This window comes from Lepidochelys kempii, chromosome 2 (genome assembly GCF_965140285.1).
Source record: "Lepidochelys kempii isolate rLepKem1 chromosome 2, rLepKem1.hap1, whole genome shotgun sequence".
NCBI classification, from domain to species: domain Eukaryota; kingdom Metazoa; phylum Chordata; order Testudines; family Cheloniidae; genus Lepidochelys; species Lepidochelys kempii.
Window position 1 is genome coordinate 180,938,373 of NC_136381.1, and position 17,283 is coordinate 180,955,655.

A 17,283-nucleotide genomic window follows, 5' to 3' on the forward strand; every position below is an offset into this window, starting at 1 on the left:
GTGGGGAAAGCCTCAACCCACCCTGAAAAAAGATCAACCAGGACAAGCAAGTGTTTTAGTCCTGTCACTGGTGGTAAGTCCATGAAGTCCATCTGGACCACAGCAAATGGGTACTCAGGCAGTTTGCAATGTCCCATAGCTTGTGGTTTGACTGCTCCTTGGTGATTGTACCGTTGACACAATTCACACTGTGCAGTGACGGTCTTCGCAGCTGCATGGACCCCCGGAGCAAAAAACAACTTCTCCATTTGAGCCACTAATCCCCCCTTTCCCAGGTGCGAGGCCAGGTGGAGTGCCTGGGAAACCTGAGGGAGGAGTTGTCTTGGGAGAACCGGACGACCGTCCGGGCTGACGTAGAGGTTGTCCTCATTTAGGTGGCATCCAATGGATTTCCAACGGCTAACTTCGGCCGGGGGCGTTGTCTGCTGGGCAGAGAGCAAAACGGCTGGCGTCACTGGTTGCAGTAGCAGGGGTGCCAAAAAAGGAAAAGGGGCTGGAGCCCCACAGAGGGCAGCATGACAGGCCGCCGAATCGGCTGCAGCATTTCCCTTGGAAACCTCGTCCGAGGCGCGGGAGTGGCCCTTACAGTGTGTAACCGAAACAGCTGCAGGAAGTTGAATAGCCTCTAATAAGGCAGAAATCAAGGCAACATGGGAGATCTGAGAGCCGCTGGAGGTAAGGAACCCACGATGCTTTCAAAGTTGTCCAGTAGAGTGGCATACCGAAAAGGCATATTTGGAGTCAGTATAGATGGCCACAGTTTTGTTTTCAGCTAATTGACAGGCCCTAACAAGCGCCACAAGTTCTGCTGCTTGCGCTGACTTTTGTGTAGGTAAGGCATGCGCTTTAAGCGTTGCCATCAGGGTAACAATTGCATAGCCAACTTGCAAGGCCCCAAACTCGTCCCGACAGGCGGAACCATCACAAAATAATTGGAGGTCAGGATTCTGCAATGGAATATCAGAGAGGTCAGGACGAGGCGTGGAGATCAAATCCACCACGTGGAGGCAATTATGGGGTTCCCCATCCTCAGGCAGAGGCAAAAGGGTTGCAGGATTCAGGACTTCGCAGCGGCGTAGGGTAACAGCCTGATTGGCGAGCAAGGCCAATTCGTACCTGGTCAGTCTGGCTGCTGTGAGGTGCTGCGTGGATCCACGATTAAGAAGTGCTGCAACGGCATGAGGCACTTGAACTAGAAGAGGGTGGCCCAAGGTAAGCCCCGAAGCTTTCTCGACCAACACGGCGGCAGCCGCAACAGCGCGGAGACAGGGCGGAAGACCCTGAGCCACTGGGTCAAGAAGGACCGAAAAATAAGCCACCGGTCGCTGGCCAGGCCCAAAGGGCTGAGTTAGCACACCAGACGCCGTGCCAGATTGTTCATGGCAAAATAAGGTGAAAGGCTTTGCGTAATCCGGTCTGCCCAGGGCTGGTGCAGAAGTTAATGCTTGTTTGAGGGCGGTAAGGGCGTTATTGTGTAGAGTCGTCCATGGTAAGGGTTCGGGAACGGAATCCAGCAGCAAATCGGTGAGGGGGTGCACTAACTCCGCATAAGCCGGAATCCAGGCTCTACAATAGCCACTTGCTCCCAGTAACTGGCGGAGTTGCTTTTTAGTGGTAGGCCTTGGCATACTCAGAACGCTTTCAATCCTGTCCTGAGTAAGTGCAGTAGAAGCATATGAAATACGATGCCCCAAATATTCCACCTCGGGTTGGGCAAACTGTAGCTTGGAGAGTGCCACCTTGTGACCTTTTTCGGCCAATGCAAAAAGAAGGATTCGAGTGTCCTGTACACAGGCAGCCTTGGCTGTAGAGCACAATAACAGATCATCAACGTATTGAATCAAAGAAGAACCCATAGTCAACGAAATAGAGTCCAGATCTCGCTTTAAATACTGGCTGAAGATGGTAGGGCTCTCCCTGTAGCCCTGAGGGAGGCGGGTCCATACGTATTGACATCCGTCAAAGGTAAAGGCAAATAGGAACTGTGAGTCTGGGTGCACAGGGATGCTGAAAAATGCTGAAGACAGATCAATCACAGTAAAATAAGTAGCCCCTGGGGGAATAGCAGTTAAAATAGTTGCTGGATTGGGAACAACCGGAGCTCTCGGGATCACAATAGCATTAATCAGTCGGAGGTTATGCACGAAACGGTAAACCGGTTTGCCATCGGGGCCAGGCTTGGGTTTCTTAACAGGAAGAATAGGTGTATTGCAAGGGCTGGTAGCCTCCTTAATGATTCCTTGAGTTAAAAGCTGTTGTAGGACTGGCCGAATGCCCTCTATGGCCTCTTTAGGCAATGGATATTGCATTTTTCGGGGCAGAGGGACATCTGTAAGGTAATTGATATACACCGGTTCTGCTGACTTTAAAAGTCCAGTTTCAGTGGACGCCGAGGCCCACAATGCTTCAGGAATATCAGATAACTCAGCAGGGACAAAGGGGGCGGTGGGTGTAGTGGCTAACAATGCCATTACCGTAGCTTCAGGGACCGAAGTAGGGACTGAGAGATATAGCCCCTCCGGGCTGCAAGTTATAGTTGCTCGTAGTTTACATAACAGATCTCTACCTAATAAATTTGCAGGACAGGAAGTTGCAATTAAAAAGCTATGATCCTCTGATAACGGGCCAAGCTGGACCGTTTGCTCCGCAGTTAGAGGAAGGGCGCACACGGTGCCACCAACGCCTATAGCTTTTACGGTTGCAGAAGTGGTAGGAAGGGTGGGGTCCTGTAGAGTACTTCTATCTGCCCCGGTGTCGATTAACATTGAATAAGTTTTTTCTCCCACCACAACTGGAAGCTCCGGGTGGTTTGCATCCAACTGCACTGTCCAAGAAGCGGAGGGGGTTCCTGGCGAGGGGGACGAAGCATTGTGGGTGGCTAGCTTTCAATCAGTACTTCCTTTTTCTCCCCCCCTTTCCTGTACCCTCTGGTAGGCTTGCATAAGAGGGTCAGCTGGCTGGAGGGGGTAATTTGGGCACTGGGCAGCCCAGTGTCCTTTTTGTCGGCACCGCCGGCACTCATCTGGCCCTGCCCTCCCGGGCCGTGGCTGGAAGCTCTGACCTTGTGATCCCCATCCCTGGGTAGAGCTGCCTCCTCTTCCGCCTCGTCCCCGAAAGCCTCCCCTCCTGCGGCTTGCATCCCGTCCCCGAGAGCCGTCTTGGAAACCTTGCAACTGCAGATTAAGGAGCTTTTCGGACCTCCTAGTGTCTAATTCCTTCCTATTCCTCCAGGCATGGGCTGCTAACCCCACCACCTCCTCCAGCATTTTGTTTTCATAAGCTGGTTGACTACACACATACTTTCGAGCGAATGGTAATAAATTTTTTACATACTGGCCGATCACTTGTGTTTTCGCTACAGGGGAGGTTGGATCTAAGCCGCCGTGGTTTTTCAAAACCTTACAAAGGCGGTGGAAGAATTCCCCTGGGTGCTCATCGTGCTTTTGAACACATGCATCTACTTTTCCCCAATCATACACAGGCTTAGACATATCCTCTAATGCTTCTAAGATTCGCTTTCTCATTTTATCCCACTCTTGAACGGTCTCTGGAACATCCCAATCCATTTCAGGTTTCTCTTGCGGATAAGCCGCCCTGCCTTGCACCGTCTCTCTAGCTTTCTTATACACCGTTTCCTTCTCACCCTCGCTTAGCACTTGATTTAAAATCATTTCCACATCGTCATAATTACAATTATACATTGTGAAAATACCCTTTAACTTTTTAATAAATTCTTCCGGACACTGTCGAAATGAGGGAAAAGTAGATGACCAATTCATTAGATCCGTGCTGGTAAAAGGGACATACACCATCTGTGTCCCCCCCCTACCGCTCGGCAGTTGTCGCATAGGCATTTGGACTGCACTAGCTATTGCAGCTCCAAGAACTTTTGCCTTAGGGGTGCCTAGAGAACCGTGAGACCGGGTCTTTGCAGGGGTTGCATCACTGGGGTGTCGCGGATCAGGACGTGTCAACCCCCTGGTAGAGGTGCCAGCCTCCGGATCGCCCCCCCGCTCTGCGTTAATTGTGGGGGTATCGGTAGCTAGTGGGAGAGTGGGACCGCTCCTTTCCCCGGTTGGGGGCGTGGGTGCATCAGGGTCAGGCTGCGGTACCCCACCCCATAGCCAGCTACATTCTTCCAATGGTATAGGATCCCCCGCTTCTTTCAATGGGAGTTGGGGATAAATAGACTTTGACGTTTTTAGCTTCTGGTCAGCATGACTAGATTCTGGATTGTATGGTGGGGGCCGCATGGCTTTAAGTTTTTCTACCTCAGCACGTAAACTAGTAGTTACACTGGCACTTTTGCGCCGTTCGGCCTCCCTTATCCATACATCAGAATACTTAAGTTGCCGCGGTTGTAAATCATACAATACTTTTCGTAATTGAACAATGTTATGTAACTCAAATGTTCCTTCCCCCGGCCAGCGATTTCCTGGTTCCGGGTCGTCTTGCGTCATTCCCACCCAGGGACCTTGACACAAAAATATAAACTTATACAAAGCTTTGTTGCCATCCGATTGTAAGGCCTTGATATCCCTATCATAATGTTTTAACATATAGCCCAGAGGCGTAGAAGGATCAACAGTTCTACTGGACCCCCCCCCCATCTTTTCCCAAAGACGGGACCCCCGGCTGTTGTCTAGACAATCACAAAGGAAAAATTCAGAACTCACCAAGTTCCCACCGGCCGGTGTTCACCAATAGGTCCGGACCCTAGTGCCTTCGGGATGCCTTATTTCGCCGAAGCGGCGGGTGGAAGCGAGACGGGAAGCCTTCAGGGTTAAAGCAACCCGGGTGCCGGCAAGAAGGATTCAGAGTCCCGACCGTCCACCGGTCTGGAGAAGAGGTGATCCCGGACGAGCCCCCAAATTGTTAGGGAAAAAGGGTTCCCCTCCCGTCTAGGGTTAGGAGGGTAGCCTTCCCTGGACTTCTGTATTAGCCAAACAAAACACAGAGTCTTGGCTCTTTGATAAAGTGAGGCACTTTATTGCTAGCGAATATGACAGCTGAAGGGCTCACCAATTCCTTTTCAGAGGAAAATGGTGAAGCCCCGAACAAAGAACAGGGATGAGCTTTTATAGCTTGGTTCAACATACATTGTGATATCTCTTCCAGTTCGAACCGGTTAACCCAGTCTGTTTGAAGTTCTGGGGTAGGTAAGAGCATGGAGGCTTATCTGTATAAGGAATTCTCTCCCCAAAAGCAGGGAGTGCAGGTTACACACAGTTCGCATTCTTTCTATCCATAAACAAAGTAGAAAGGACAGATAAGCATAGAAAAAAGACAGCAGCGTAGCTTTACATGATTATAGGGTCGCTTTCTGGGTTTTTTTCCTATCAAAGGCAATAAACAATACACTGTAAATAAGGGTTTCAGCTCATGTGGAGCAGCAAAAACAGGACCATGCTCCTTATTCTTACCATTGAATATCATGTTAGTGATGGTCAAATATTTCCTCGCAAATTGCATGAAGTTTCTACTTTTTTCCATCATCGGAGAAATCTAAAACTGTGTAAGGTTTGGGGTTTAGTAATGCAGAGACCTCAGCCTGCTTAGTGTCTTGAGGAAAAAACATTTTAACCTTATGTTAAAGACACAAGCGAAAAGAGTTAAAGCATTTGAAATGTAAAGTACTAAGCAAGGCTTTCACTTTAACAACATCCCTTGCTCACATTCCCTTTAGCTGGAGAGAATTTTTTGACAGTCTTTTACATGATATTAAAGAGGATGATAGCTGTCCTTGAGGGGAAGGTTGAGGAGGAGAGAAAAGGTTAGTTGAGAGGGACTGGAGCCATTGTTGCTGTTAAAGCCCAATCCCATTTCTTAAAAGACAAAACAAGACACACACACACACGAACGAGGGGAGAGAAAAGAACAGCAAACATAGAAAGCACAGTTTCTGTCTCTGGTGTTGACTCTTTCTCGCAATTTCACTGCTCAAGAAACACGTGCATGGAACACAGTCTTATTAGCCACTCCAAAACCTGGCAACTTGGGCCAGCATTGGACTGTTTGGGGCATTGTTTTTATCTGCCTCTCTGGTCACAGGCTTACAACAGTGTTGCAAAATATGCAATCTTGGCTGGCAAAGCCAGACTCTTAGTAGATGGAAGGAAAAAGGAGAGGGAAAGGAATGAGAAGAAATAAGGTGGGGAAGGAAAAGCACACACTGAGGAGAATCATAGAATATCAGGGTTGGAAGGGACCTCAGGAGGTCATCTAGTCCAACCCCCTGCTCAAAGCAGGACCAATCCCCAACTAAATCATCCCAGCCAGGGCTTTGTCAAGCCTGACCTTAAAAATATCTAAGGAAGGAGATTCCACCACCTCCCTAGGTAACGCATTCCAGTGTTTCACCACCCTCCTAGTGAAAAAGTTTTTCCTAATATCCAACCTAAACCTCCCCCACTACAACTTGAGACCATTACTCCTTGTTCTGTCATCAGCTACCACTGAGAACAGTCTAGATCCATCATCTTTGGAACCCCCTTTCAGGTAGTTGAAAGCAGCTATCAAATCCCCCCTCATTCTTCTTTTCTGGAAACTAAACAATCCCAGTTCCCTCAACCTCTCCTCAGAAGTCATGTGTTCCAGTCCCCTAATCATTTTTGTTGCCCTCCGCTGGATGTTTTCCAATTTTTCCACATCCTTCTTGTAGTGTGGGGCCGAAAACTGGACACAGTACTCCAGATGAGGCCTCACCGATGTCGAATAGAGGGGAACGATCACGTCCCTCAATCTGCTAGCAATGCCTCTACGTATACATCCCAAAATGTCATTGGCCTTCTTGGCAACAAGGGCACACTGCTGACTCATATCCAGCTTCTCGTCCACTGTCACCCCTAGGTCCTTTTCTGCAGAACTGCTGCCTAGTCATTCGGTCCCTAGTCTGTAGCGGTGCATAAAGGGAGTCAAAAAGTCTCACATCCCAGGTGGTTGTCAGGATTTAGCTGCAGACAGTGGAGGTGCTGATGTCATCTGGGTCCCTCTCTCTGGCCTAGTCTGGTCAGCACATGTCTCAGGATTAGGAAGAAGACAGCCCAATGGTGACTGGATTCCAGGAGACAGTGGTGGTGGAGCCATGATGGAAAAGCTTGCTCCTGCTGGTTCGCCCATCTCCCAGTCAGTAGCTGTTAATGGACAAATTCTTCTTCCTTTCCTCACAAAATCATCTTTTCTTTTAAGGGTGCCAAGAGGGAATGATGGACAGAACAGTTCACCCTCTCATTTTGTTCACCAATTAAGCCTAATTTCTGACACACCAATTTTGGTCCATTGATTTTTCGGTCCCATGTCTCTTTGTTTCCATGAGTTATACCAGTTGGCCTTTTTGTTTGAATTCATTCATTCTTTCTGTCTCCTGTTTGGACCTTTTCCCATCAACTTTTTGGTGTTATAGGTTATTGTGACATTTTATGAATATTAACTCACTTTCACAGTTGAGCTCACAATTAGGGTAAATTTATAGGCTCATTTATCACAACAGGGCTAGGCAGATGATGGCCCTGAGACAGGATGAACAATCCTTCAGTTATTCCTCAAAATACTAGTTCTCCCATTCACTGTTCAATGAATAATGGGCATGAATTGTTTAAGACAGACAAACTACATGGTCCCAATTCAAAACTGCATAAAAATAAATTGGTTAGGTCCATCCTGTAGTTAATCCTAGCATACTGCTAGCAATTACCTCACAGCTATCCTTATTGAAACATATTTTAAAGCTACACATTAATTAAAATTAATATAATTTCCAAGGGTTTAATGATCTTTTTTACTCTCCATACAAAAAAGTGCCACCATACACTTTCAGTCTGATCGAGTTTTATTTTAGATTAAGGGTAACAACGAAGAAGAAAACAAAAGGTAAGATCACTCTTCAGAGAGCACAGTGTGTGTACGTGTGTGGTCTCTGTAAAATGCTGCATTGAGTGTGCTTCCCAAAATGGCAGTTGGCCCAGCAGATAGGCAGAAAATTGCCTGACCGACTCAAAAATGTCTGAATAGAAGATCATTTCAAATCATACCCTGTTTCTTTAAGCACAGCCCTGTATAGAGAGCAGGGGAAGCAGCATTGCCCCAAAGGGAGCCAGAGAGAGTTCCCAGTGTGTGCACAGGGTGTGTGTAGGCTGTAGGATGGTGCAGTCTGCTCCCCTCAGTTCACCAATCCTGTACTGTGGGCCAGTGTGTGGATGTTGGGGTTGGGATTGTGGGGGTTTAGCTATCTTCTTCTACCCGCTTGGGACACAGAGATGAAAGTATCCCTGCAGTCCCCTGAGTGAAATACTGCATTTGTTAGCTGGCCTGCACGTGTGCGACGCAAGGGGAGGAGACCTACTGTGTACACATAGAAGGACTAGCTATAATCTCTTTCTTGTGTCTTCAAAGTCTTCAATGCAACCATCACCTCAGCTGCTTCTGCCCAAGCTGGGATGTCTGCTGTGTATGTGAAATCTTTGAAGTTAATGTGGCCTCGATCTGAAGCTGTTTTAAAATGAGAAACCGAAGGGAGGGGAGGAAAGTTTCTGTTCTACTTACAGCTATGTTTGGACTTAAATTTGACTGTAATATATCTAAAGCACCAGATTGTCTTTCCAAAGAGGCTTCAGATGTGGCTGTGTTAACATCAAAGGCTTTTGCACACTGCAGAACATCGTGACTTAGGGCTTGTTTACACTGGCACTTTACAGCGCTGCAACTTTCTCCCTCAGGGGTGTGAAAAAACACACCTTCCCCCCCGAGCGCTGCAAGTTTCAGCACCGTAAAGCACCAGCGTAGCCACGCCCCCAGTGCTGGTAGCCACGCCCCTCGTGGAGGTGGGTTTTTTAAGAGCGCTGTGCCACGACTACACAAGCCACGTTAAAGTGCTGCTGTTGCCAGCGTAGACTAGCCCTTAGGCTGAAACTGAAAAGCTGACAGCTTGAGTGAAGCTTAAGGTGCTAAAAAATATTTTACAATCTCTCCTGTTGCTTTTGTATTCCTCATTTGGATTAGATTTACATGGCGGGGGGAGTCATTTAAAAAGTCAGATATACTTGTGCAAATTATATTTTTACAAAACTAACTACAGCATATACACACCTCCAAAGTTGTTTAAAACAATTACACAAGCTAGTTGGGGTGTGTGTTGGGTGTGTGTATAGCATGTTAAAGTATCCCTTTATTGTGTGATATTTACACCTATTCATAGATTCCAAGCCCAGAAAGGACTATCTGTGATAAGCTAGTCTGACCTCCTGCATAACACATGCCAGAGTACTTCTCCGAAATAATTCCTCGAGCATATCTTTTAGAAAAACATCCAATTTTGATTTAAAAATTGTCAGTGAGGGTGAATCTACCATGATCCTTGGTAAATTGTTCCAATGGTTAATTACCCTCACTGTTAAAAATTTACACCCTATGTCCATTCTGAATTTATCTCGCTTCTATTTCCTGACATTTGGATTGTGCTGAAGAGCCTATTATTAAATATTTATTCCACATGTGGATACTTAGACTGTGATCAAGTCACCCAGTAACCTTCTCTTTGTTAAATAGAGAAGCTCTTTGAGTCTATCACTATCAGGCCTGTTTTCTAATACTTTAGTCATTTTCGTGGCTCTTCTCTGAACCCTCTCCAATTAGCACCTTGAATTGTTGGCACCAGAACTGGACATTGTATTCCAGCAGTGCCACCAGTGTCACACCAGTGCCAAAAATAGAAGTAAAGTAACCTCTCTATCCCTACTCAAGATTCCCCTGTTTATGCATCCCAAAATGCATTAGCTCTTATGGTCACAGCATCACATTGGGAGCTCATATTCAGCTGATTATCCACCACAACCCCTAAGTCTTTCTCTGAGTCATTACTTTCTCTATTAGCTTTCTTCCCGTCCTCTGGAACTTCCCCAGTGCTGCAAGACTTATTGAAAAACACCATTAATGATTCAGCCAGCTCTATTAAAACTCTTGCATCCAAGTTATCTGGACTTACTGATTTTAAAATGTCTAACTTTAGCAGCTTCTGTTGAACATCCCACAGAGATGCTAGTGGGATTGAAAGAGTGCTATCACCATCTGATGAGACTGTCTGTTTTTTCTCCAAATATAGAACAGAAATATTTTATGAACACTTCTGCTATTTCTGCATTATTATTGATAATTCTACCATTTCCATCTAGTAATGGACCAATACCATTGTCAGGAGTCTTTTTATTTCTCATATATTTAAAAAAGTCATTCTTGTTGTCCTTAGCTCTGCTGGCCATAGATTTCTCCTTGTGTCCCTTATCAATTTTCTACAATTCCTAATTTCTGATTTATATTCATTACTATCAACTTCCCCTTTCTTCCATTTGAGATATAAATAGATAGATAGAAGTTGCCCCGAAAGCCACAATCCCACATTTGAGAACGATATAAATAGATGCCTTCACTTCCCCTTTATACCAGATTGTTGTGTTTTTTTTAACCAGCACAGCCTTCTTCATCAAATGTGAGATTGTGGCTTTTGGGGCATCTAGTAAAGTGTTCTTAAATAATTCCCAATTATCCAGTTATCTTCCTCCTACCCAATTTGGCTCATAATTGTTTTCAGATTTGTGAAATTAGTCCTATTAAAGCATCAAGTATATATATTACTGATCTGAACTTTATTCTGCTTGGACATTGTAAATATAACCAAGTCATGATAACTTGTACCTAAGCTACCATTAAGTTTTAGTTCTGTGATCAGTTTTTCTTTGACTGTTAGGACAGATCTAATAAAGCATTCCCCTGTGTTGGCTGCAACACTTTTGGAGTTAGGAAATTGTCATCTATAATCAGAAATTACAAGGATGTTTTAGTTCTGGCAGTTCCCTTTTTGTCTACTTAGTTCTCCTTAAATAAGTTATAACCATTGATTTTAACATTCCAATAGTGCGAATCATCCCACCAGATTTCAGTAATACCAACTAGATTGAATTATGCTCATAAATAAACTATTCCAATTTCTCTCGTTTGTAACCCAGGCTCCTAGCATTGATGTATAGTCAATTCAAGAATTTCTTGAATATCAGATACTGAAGGTAGCTGGCCACTCAATATGCACCCAAGACATGTGGTTAACTTCTAATCATGTGTTGTTGCCTGAGCAAATCTGCTTCCTTCCACCCTAATCCCTGCCACCGGGGGCATGTTGAGTCCTAAACACAGCAGAACTGGTGCATTGGTACAGTATTGGGAGTTAGGATGCAGGGAGCCCACACAGGAGGTCTGAGTCTTCTTGCATGCTGCAGAGCACTGCACCATGGGAGCTAAATTAGAGAGTGGAGTTAAAGTGGGGTGAGACTGGTGGATCTGTGACTGTGATTGCCATGCTGACCAATATTGTTTCTTTGTACTCCCCCATCTGTCTGTCTGTCCATCTGTTGTATCTTGTTTTATACTTAGATTGTAAACTCTTTGGTGCAGTGACTGTTTTTGTGTTCTGTGTTTATACAGTGCCTAACACAAGGGGGATCCTAGTCCATGACTAGGGCTCCTAGGTACTATAGTATTGAACATAATAATAGTAATCCTCCATGGCCTGAGGAAAAGATGCTGTTCAAGCTGTTCATGTGTACACCCTACAAACCTCCTTAGCCCACAGCCCAGTTACTCAGGCTGTGCACTGACAAAAGAATTTTTAGCCCTTCATATTTATAGTCCATTTGAACATATGGTAGGTCATACTAGCCACATGTGCATTAAATTAATGCCCCATTTACATTATGTGAGCATTTCTTTGACATAAGCATGTACCAGTAAGTGCTACTTTGTTCTGGGATATTAGGGTTACTCTGTATCCTCCACATTTGGTTTGTCACCAATGAAGGTCATGTATTGTAAAAAGGATTGACCTTGGAGCATAACTTTCTACAGGCGGTAAACACGGCCCTGCCTGGGGTTTTCTAAGTAGGAATCCCATTAAAAACCAATGGATGTACTATGTACACATCCAGCTCCTTAAATTATCCTCCTTTTTAGCCTGAGCCTGCATCCCTTGCTCACCCAAAACTCCCATTGAGCATTCAGGGACAAGATTTATGTTCAATGAACACTTCCACAATTCCCGGTAAGTATCATTGTCACTTTTTCTGTTCTCTTGCAAGATGCAGATGGTTTATAAAACGTTGACTTTATTAAAGTGAAGAATCCCAGTAAATGACCATTTCCCCCCAGGAAATTGTTCATCCCCTTTCATTATGTGACAAACATTACACAAGCAGGTGGAAAGTATGTGAGCTATATGAACTAATGCACTGTTCTCTTTTCCTAGAAAAACACAGCCGGTTTTTCAAGTATATGTGCACTTCCCCTTCTGGTCAAGCTGTGTGAGAAGATTAAATAGTATGTATGATATTTCCAGTCCTTAATAAGAGAAATTGTAATATCTGGGGCACTTGTTCCTTTTTATAAATAAAAAAAAAAAAACCTTCAGATTTAAAAGGGCTTTGTACTCCTCCTAAAGATGACAACATTGTTTTCCATCAGAAACATTCTTTAGAAAGTACAGCAGTTAAGGTGCATTTTGCTCCTAGAAGAAGATGCTGGAAATGAATTTGAATATTTTTAATATTGAAAACAAAAGTATAATGACAGTGGTGATAGGAGGACATGTAGACCCTGTCCCAAACTGGGGGTAACTTGGCATCTTCCCACCCAGAGATTCCATGTCTGCAAGCCAGGTTATCATCTAGTACCACTTTTCCTCTCAGATTTCCTGTCTCCAAGAGACTTGTCAATATTGGTCACTCACCCAGTTATTGTGCTTCCTGTCCCACTGGAGAGAAACATGCTCTCCTTTGATCACAGCAAGTAGCATCTGTATAATTCTAAAAGGCACAAGATAAGAAGTGCACAGGGGAAATGCTCAATTACACATATATTAAAGCTCGCGTCTCAATAAAGGAATGTAGGACTGGGCATCAAATGGGCTACTGTTTTCAGAGAGCATCTGTTGGAGCAGAGAATTTATGGGTTGGAGGAGGAACACATGAAGCATATCTAGTAAGGGATAGGAACACATGAAGCATTTTTAGAATGACCCTATTTCCCAGCCCAATTAGTTCAGTAAAATTCCACTCTCGTGAGTGAACCTCAAATATCAATAGTAGGAGTTGGGGTAATCTGTGCAGAAAATTTCTAGAGAGTCTGTAAAATCCATTAAGTCAAGGCTAGAAGTATTATGAGCAGGGAGACTAGAAGATTTAGCTCCGTGAGTCAGATAGTTGTAGTGGGAGCCAAAATGTACATACATACACACTATAAAATATAGGCCAGATCAACGATGTTCAATTCCCTCCCCCGCAATATGTGGCAGAATATGTTTTCCTCTTCAAACTTGTTCTGGATCTGTGCCATTTCCTTTCAACTAACACTAGTCACAGAGACTGAACTAGCCTAAAGCAGGCAGTACTTTCAAAGCACTGAGTGCACAAAGAACCAGAGTGACAAGTACAAATACAAATGTGCATAACATATCTCCATTGGTTCTCAGTACCTGATGCTAATGTAATTTGAAACCACCTAGCCCAGGAGCACCAGCTTAGTTTATTTACCCTGATTCAGCAGCTCTCATGTGTCCAAGAGGTTGGAAACTCTTTGAAGGTCATATGCTTAGCCTCCCAAGGAGAGGATTCTTAGCATGTCATTCCAAGAACACTACCTGCTAAGCAATACATGAGAGTGCTTGTTTCACCACTGAAGACAGATGCTGATCTGCTTTCCCTAGCCAAGGACAGATGTCATAATGTGTGGAAGAACTACAGGATCCATGGGGTTCAGTATGCTGTCACTTTACATAATTCAGAAAGTATTAGGCTAATTTTACTAGAGATTTGATTTGATATTTTATTTTAGGAATTTAGTGCTAGATTCTGCTGTTATGCAGGTGTAACTCCATTGAACGGAGAACAGAGTGACTGAAATCAATACTCTGAAATGCAGATCCTTGTGCTTGAACATGGAGTGAAAAATTAATAATATATTAACAAAGAGCGTGTATATTTTCATCTCTGTATTGTATTTTCGTTTCTGAAACAAAGTATTGTGGTGTTTTTTACAGTGTCATAAAAAATAAGTTACCTTATGAAGACTTTGATGGAGATAAATTTAGTGATTTCCCAGTAAGTAAAGCTTCTCTTTTGGTGGGATAATCCCCTATTGACAAGAATCTCTCTGAAGTTCCTGCTAGCTTCTACAAAACTTTTTTCTTTCATGGGAGAGCACAGGAGTCGAGTGAGAGCAGTTTTTATTATAGAAGGTAATATTCTTTTGGGGGAAAGGGAAAGAAATCACTAATTTATGCCATTTTTGGAGATAGCTGCATTGTCTGCAGAAGCAAACTGCTCTGCCACTGAGTAGTATGTTTATTGAATTAATAGATGGTGAAGCAAAGCCATTTAAAAAAATTAAAATTGGCAGCTTGTCTTATTTCTGCATCAAAATAGCACAGTGTCATGTATTAAAGCTTAGTGTTGGGAATTTGGAATAAAACCCATTTACTAGGCTTTATTCCTGCACCTTGAGTTACACTGTCATTTTAGATATTTGAAATTAAAAAAGAAAGAATAACAAGAACATCCTATTTGTGCCTCTCGTCTTTTAGACATTGAGGGGATATCACTGGAGAGGCAGAGACTGCAATGAACGAAAAGCATTAGTGTACCCTGGTAGACGGTAATTCTGTTAATTATTTTTAGATACTCATGTTAAAAATAAATATGTTACAATGTTTGGTCAAATCTTGAAAGTGTATGCATTATTATTATTATTATTATTTATTATTTATTTTATTACTATTATCATCATGATCATCTATTAATTTGTATTCTGATAGAGCCTAGATGACCCAATCAAGATCAGACATAATGGTGGTAGGTGCTGTACAGACACACAGAGCTTACAGTCTAAATAGGAAAGACAGACAGAGGATGAGAGGGGAGGGTGAAGAGAAGCACAGAAAGGTGAACTGATCTTAATCAGTGTTATATAGCAAGTAGGTGGCAGAGCCAGCAATAGATCCCAGTTTCTTGAGTCCTAATCTAGTAGGCTACACTGCTTCTCATCACTTCCTCCCAGACTTCACTGGTGATTGCAGGTGCTCTGCACCACTGCAGAGTAGGCCCTTTTGACCCTTTTTGATCTTCAAAGCTAGCTCCTATTTACTCATTCCCTAGAAGCTGAATATACTTATATGCTGGTACAGAAAGTATTACAGAAGAGCAATGGAAACTACATACAGTAGGGCATATTAATACCTTGATGCAAGGAGGAAACACATACACACACTGTGCCATGTTCTGCCCTCAGATGCACATGCAGGGTTCCCGCTGAAATGGGCCTCCTGAAGCAGAAGCAGAAATGGGCCTACTGAAAGAAGAAATGGTCCAATATCATGTGTATTTGGGAGTCATATACAACCCTCTATCCACATGTGCAGCTCCTACTGAAGTGGGTGGAAATTCCACATATAGATGACTGGTTAGATACAGGGCCAGATTCCAGTCTCACTAACATTGCCATAAATTCAGTGTAAGTGATATTTTATCCTATATTAGGTAAATAACTCCCAGTAGCATCAGTGGGACTTATATGCACATGCTGAGTGGAGAACTATGTGCCTCTGACAAAGGCCCTCTCTGCCCCTTACTTTACCCCATGCTACAAAATCATTTAAAAAAAGGTTTCTGCTCACATGATTGTGCCACCAAGCATCAACAGGGCATAGTTCAGAACTATTTTTAAAACCTTGTAGTAGCCAAGTCCTGAATAGTTTAAAAATACAGCCTTAGCAGAATTATGTTCCACTCACACTGAGCAGCACAACTGTGTTAGCAGAAACAATCTTCTAAAACCACAGTGAACACAGGAGAAACTTTAGATAGGGCCACAATGTAAAGTGAGCACGAGCCAGTTGTACTACATGATGGGCCTGATCCAAAGCTTGCTGAAGTCAAAGCCCTCAATGATATTTGATGAGATCTGAAATAGTGGTGAACTAGGAGGGAAAAGGGTAGGTGGAGACTGCAAACACTTGTGCTATGTCTACACTGGAGTTGGAGGGGTAATTTTCAGCTCAGGTAGACTTGTCATATCTCTGGGCAAGATAGCCACACTAAAATAGCAGTGTAGTGACCGTGTCCATGGGCATCAGAATGGGCTAGCCACTCCAAATATGTACCTACAGTTTCAGATGGGATTGTACTTGGGGCAGCTAAAAGCACTGGAATAAATTGCCTAGAGAGGTTGTGAAATCGCCATCGTTGAAGATTTTTAAGAGCAGGTTAGACAAACACCTGTTAAGAATGCTCTAGATAATACTTCGTAATCCTGTCATGAGTGCAGGGGACTGGACTAGACCTCTCGAGGTCCCTTTCAGTTCTTTGATCTTGGTGCCCATGCAGCTGGAGCTACGCAGCTATTTTTACCATTGTACTGTGGGTATCGCTACCCAAGCTGGAAATGCCCCCTCCAGCTCCATGGTAGACGTACCCTGGGTTAGAATTACTCAGCACTTTGCAGAATTGGGCTCTAAATCACCAATGTATTTTGGGGGGAATGTCACTTCTCTTAAATTCTGAAAAGAAAAACTTATATACAAGTTGAAATTTCTAATTATTTCCTTTAAAATGCTGACTGTTTGATGACCTCCAAGAAGCACATGGTCTGACATTATGCTCTTATAGAATATGGACCAAGGAGGCTGGTTTCCTTGAAAAGCACAAAGCATTTTACCGTTAACCTTATTTTATTATTTTTTAATGCCATATCTCTTTTTGTAATTCTATATTAGCCCAGATAACTGGGATGTGGAAAGAGATTCTAACTGTAACGGTATATGGGTAAGTAAATGATGTTAAATCTTGAAATTTCTTCCTGATTCCCCCTCCCTTCTCTTCTTCCCTTCCATCCATCCATCCCGCTATTTTACAATTAGTCTGTAAGTGTTTAGACTATTTTCATTTGCATACCAGATTGTGATATCGGAAGTAATACCACTAAAGTCACTGGGTCTACTTGCAGAATATCCTTGTGAATAAAGGACACCACTGTGGGTGGGTGTGTGTAGAGAGACATCCAGAACATTCTGAAACATGACCCTTAGGCAGGAAACCTCACAATACTTCAGGTTTGTAACAATAAAACCCAAATATGCAAGTGTTTCCCAGTCTGGTGTTTTGTTTTGAGGTGTTGTGGGGGTGGTTGTTTTGCCAAAGTTTGAGGCACCTTATGAAGGTCTGTGAGTGCAATGTCCAAAAGAGAATTCACGGA

At 43.7% G+C, this 17,283-nt stretch overlaps 1 protein-coding gene across 5 annotated transcripts in view; it reads left to right on the forward strand.

The window, feature by feature from the left end:
- AOAH (acyloxyacyl hydrolase) overlaps positions 1-17,283 on the forward strand; it is a 135,576-nt gene that overhangs the window by 52,843 nt on the left and 65,450 nt on the right. For all 5 annotated transcript variants that reach the window (XM_073332890.2, XM_073332885.2, XM_073332887.2 and 2 more), the window contains 4 exons: positions 12,287-12,357; positions 14,075-14,135; positions 14,618-14,688; positions 16,805-16,853. In XM_073332890.2, coding sequence (XP_073188991.2) covers positions 12,287-12,357; positions 14,075-14,135; positions 14,618-14,688; positions 16,805-16,853 — 252 coding nt within the window. The remainder of the gene's footprint in view (positions 1-12,286; positions 12,358-14,074; positions 14,136-14,617; positions 14,689-16,804; positions 16,854-17,283) is intronic.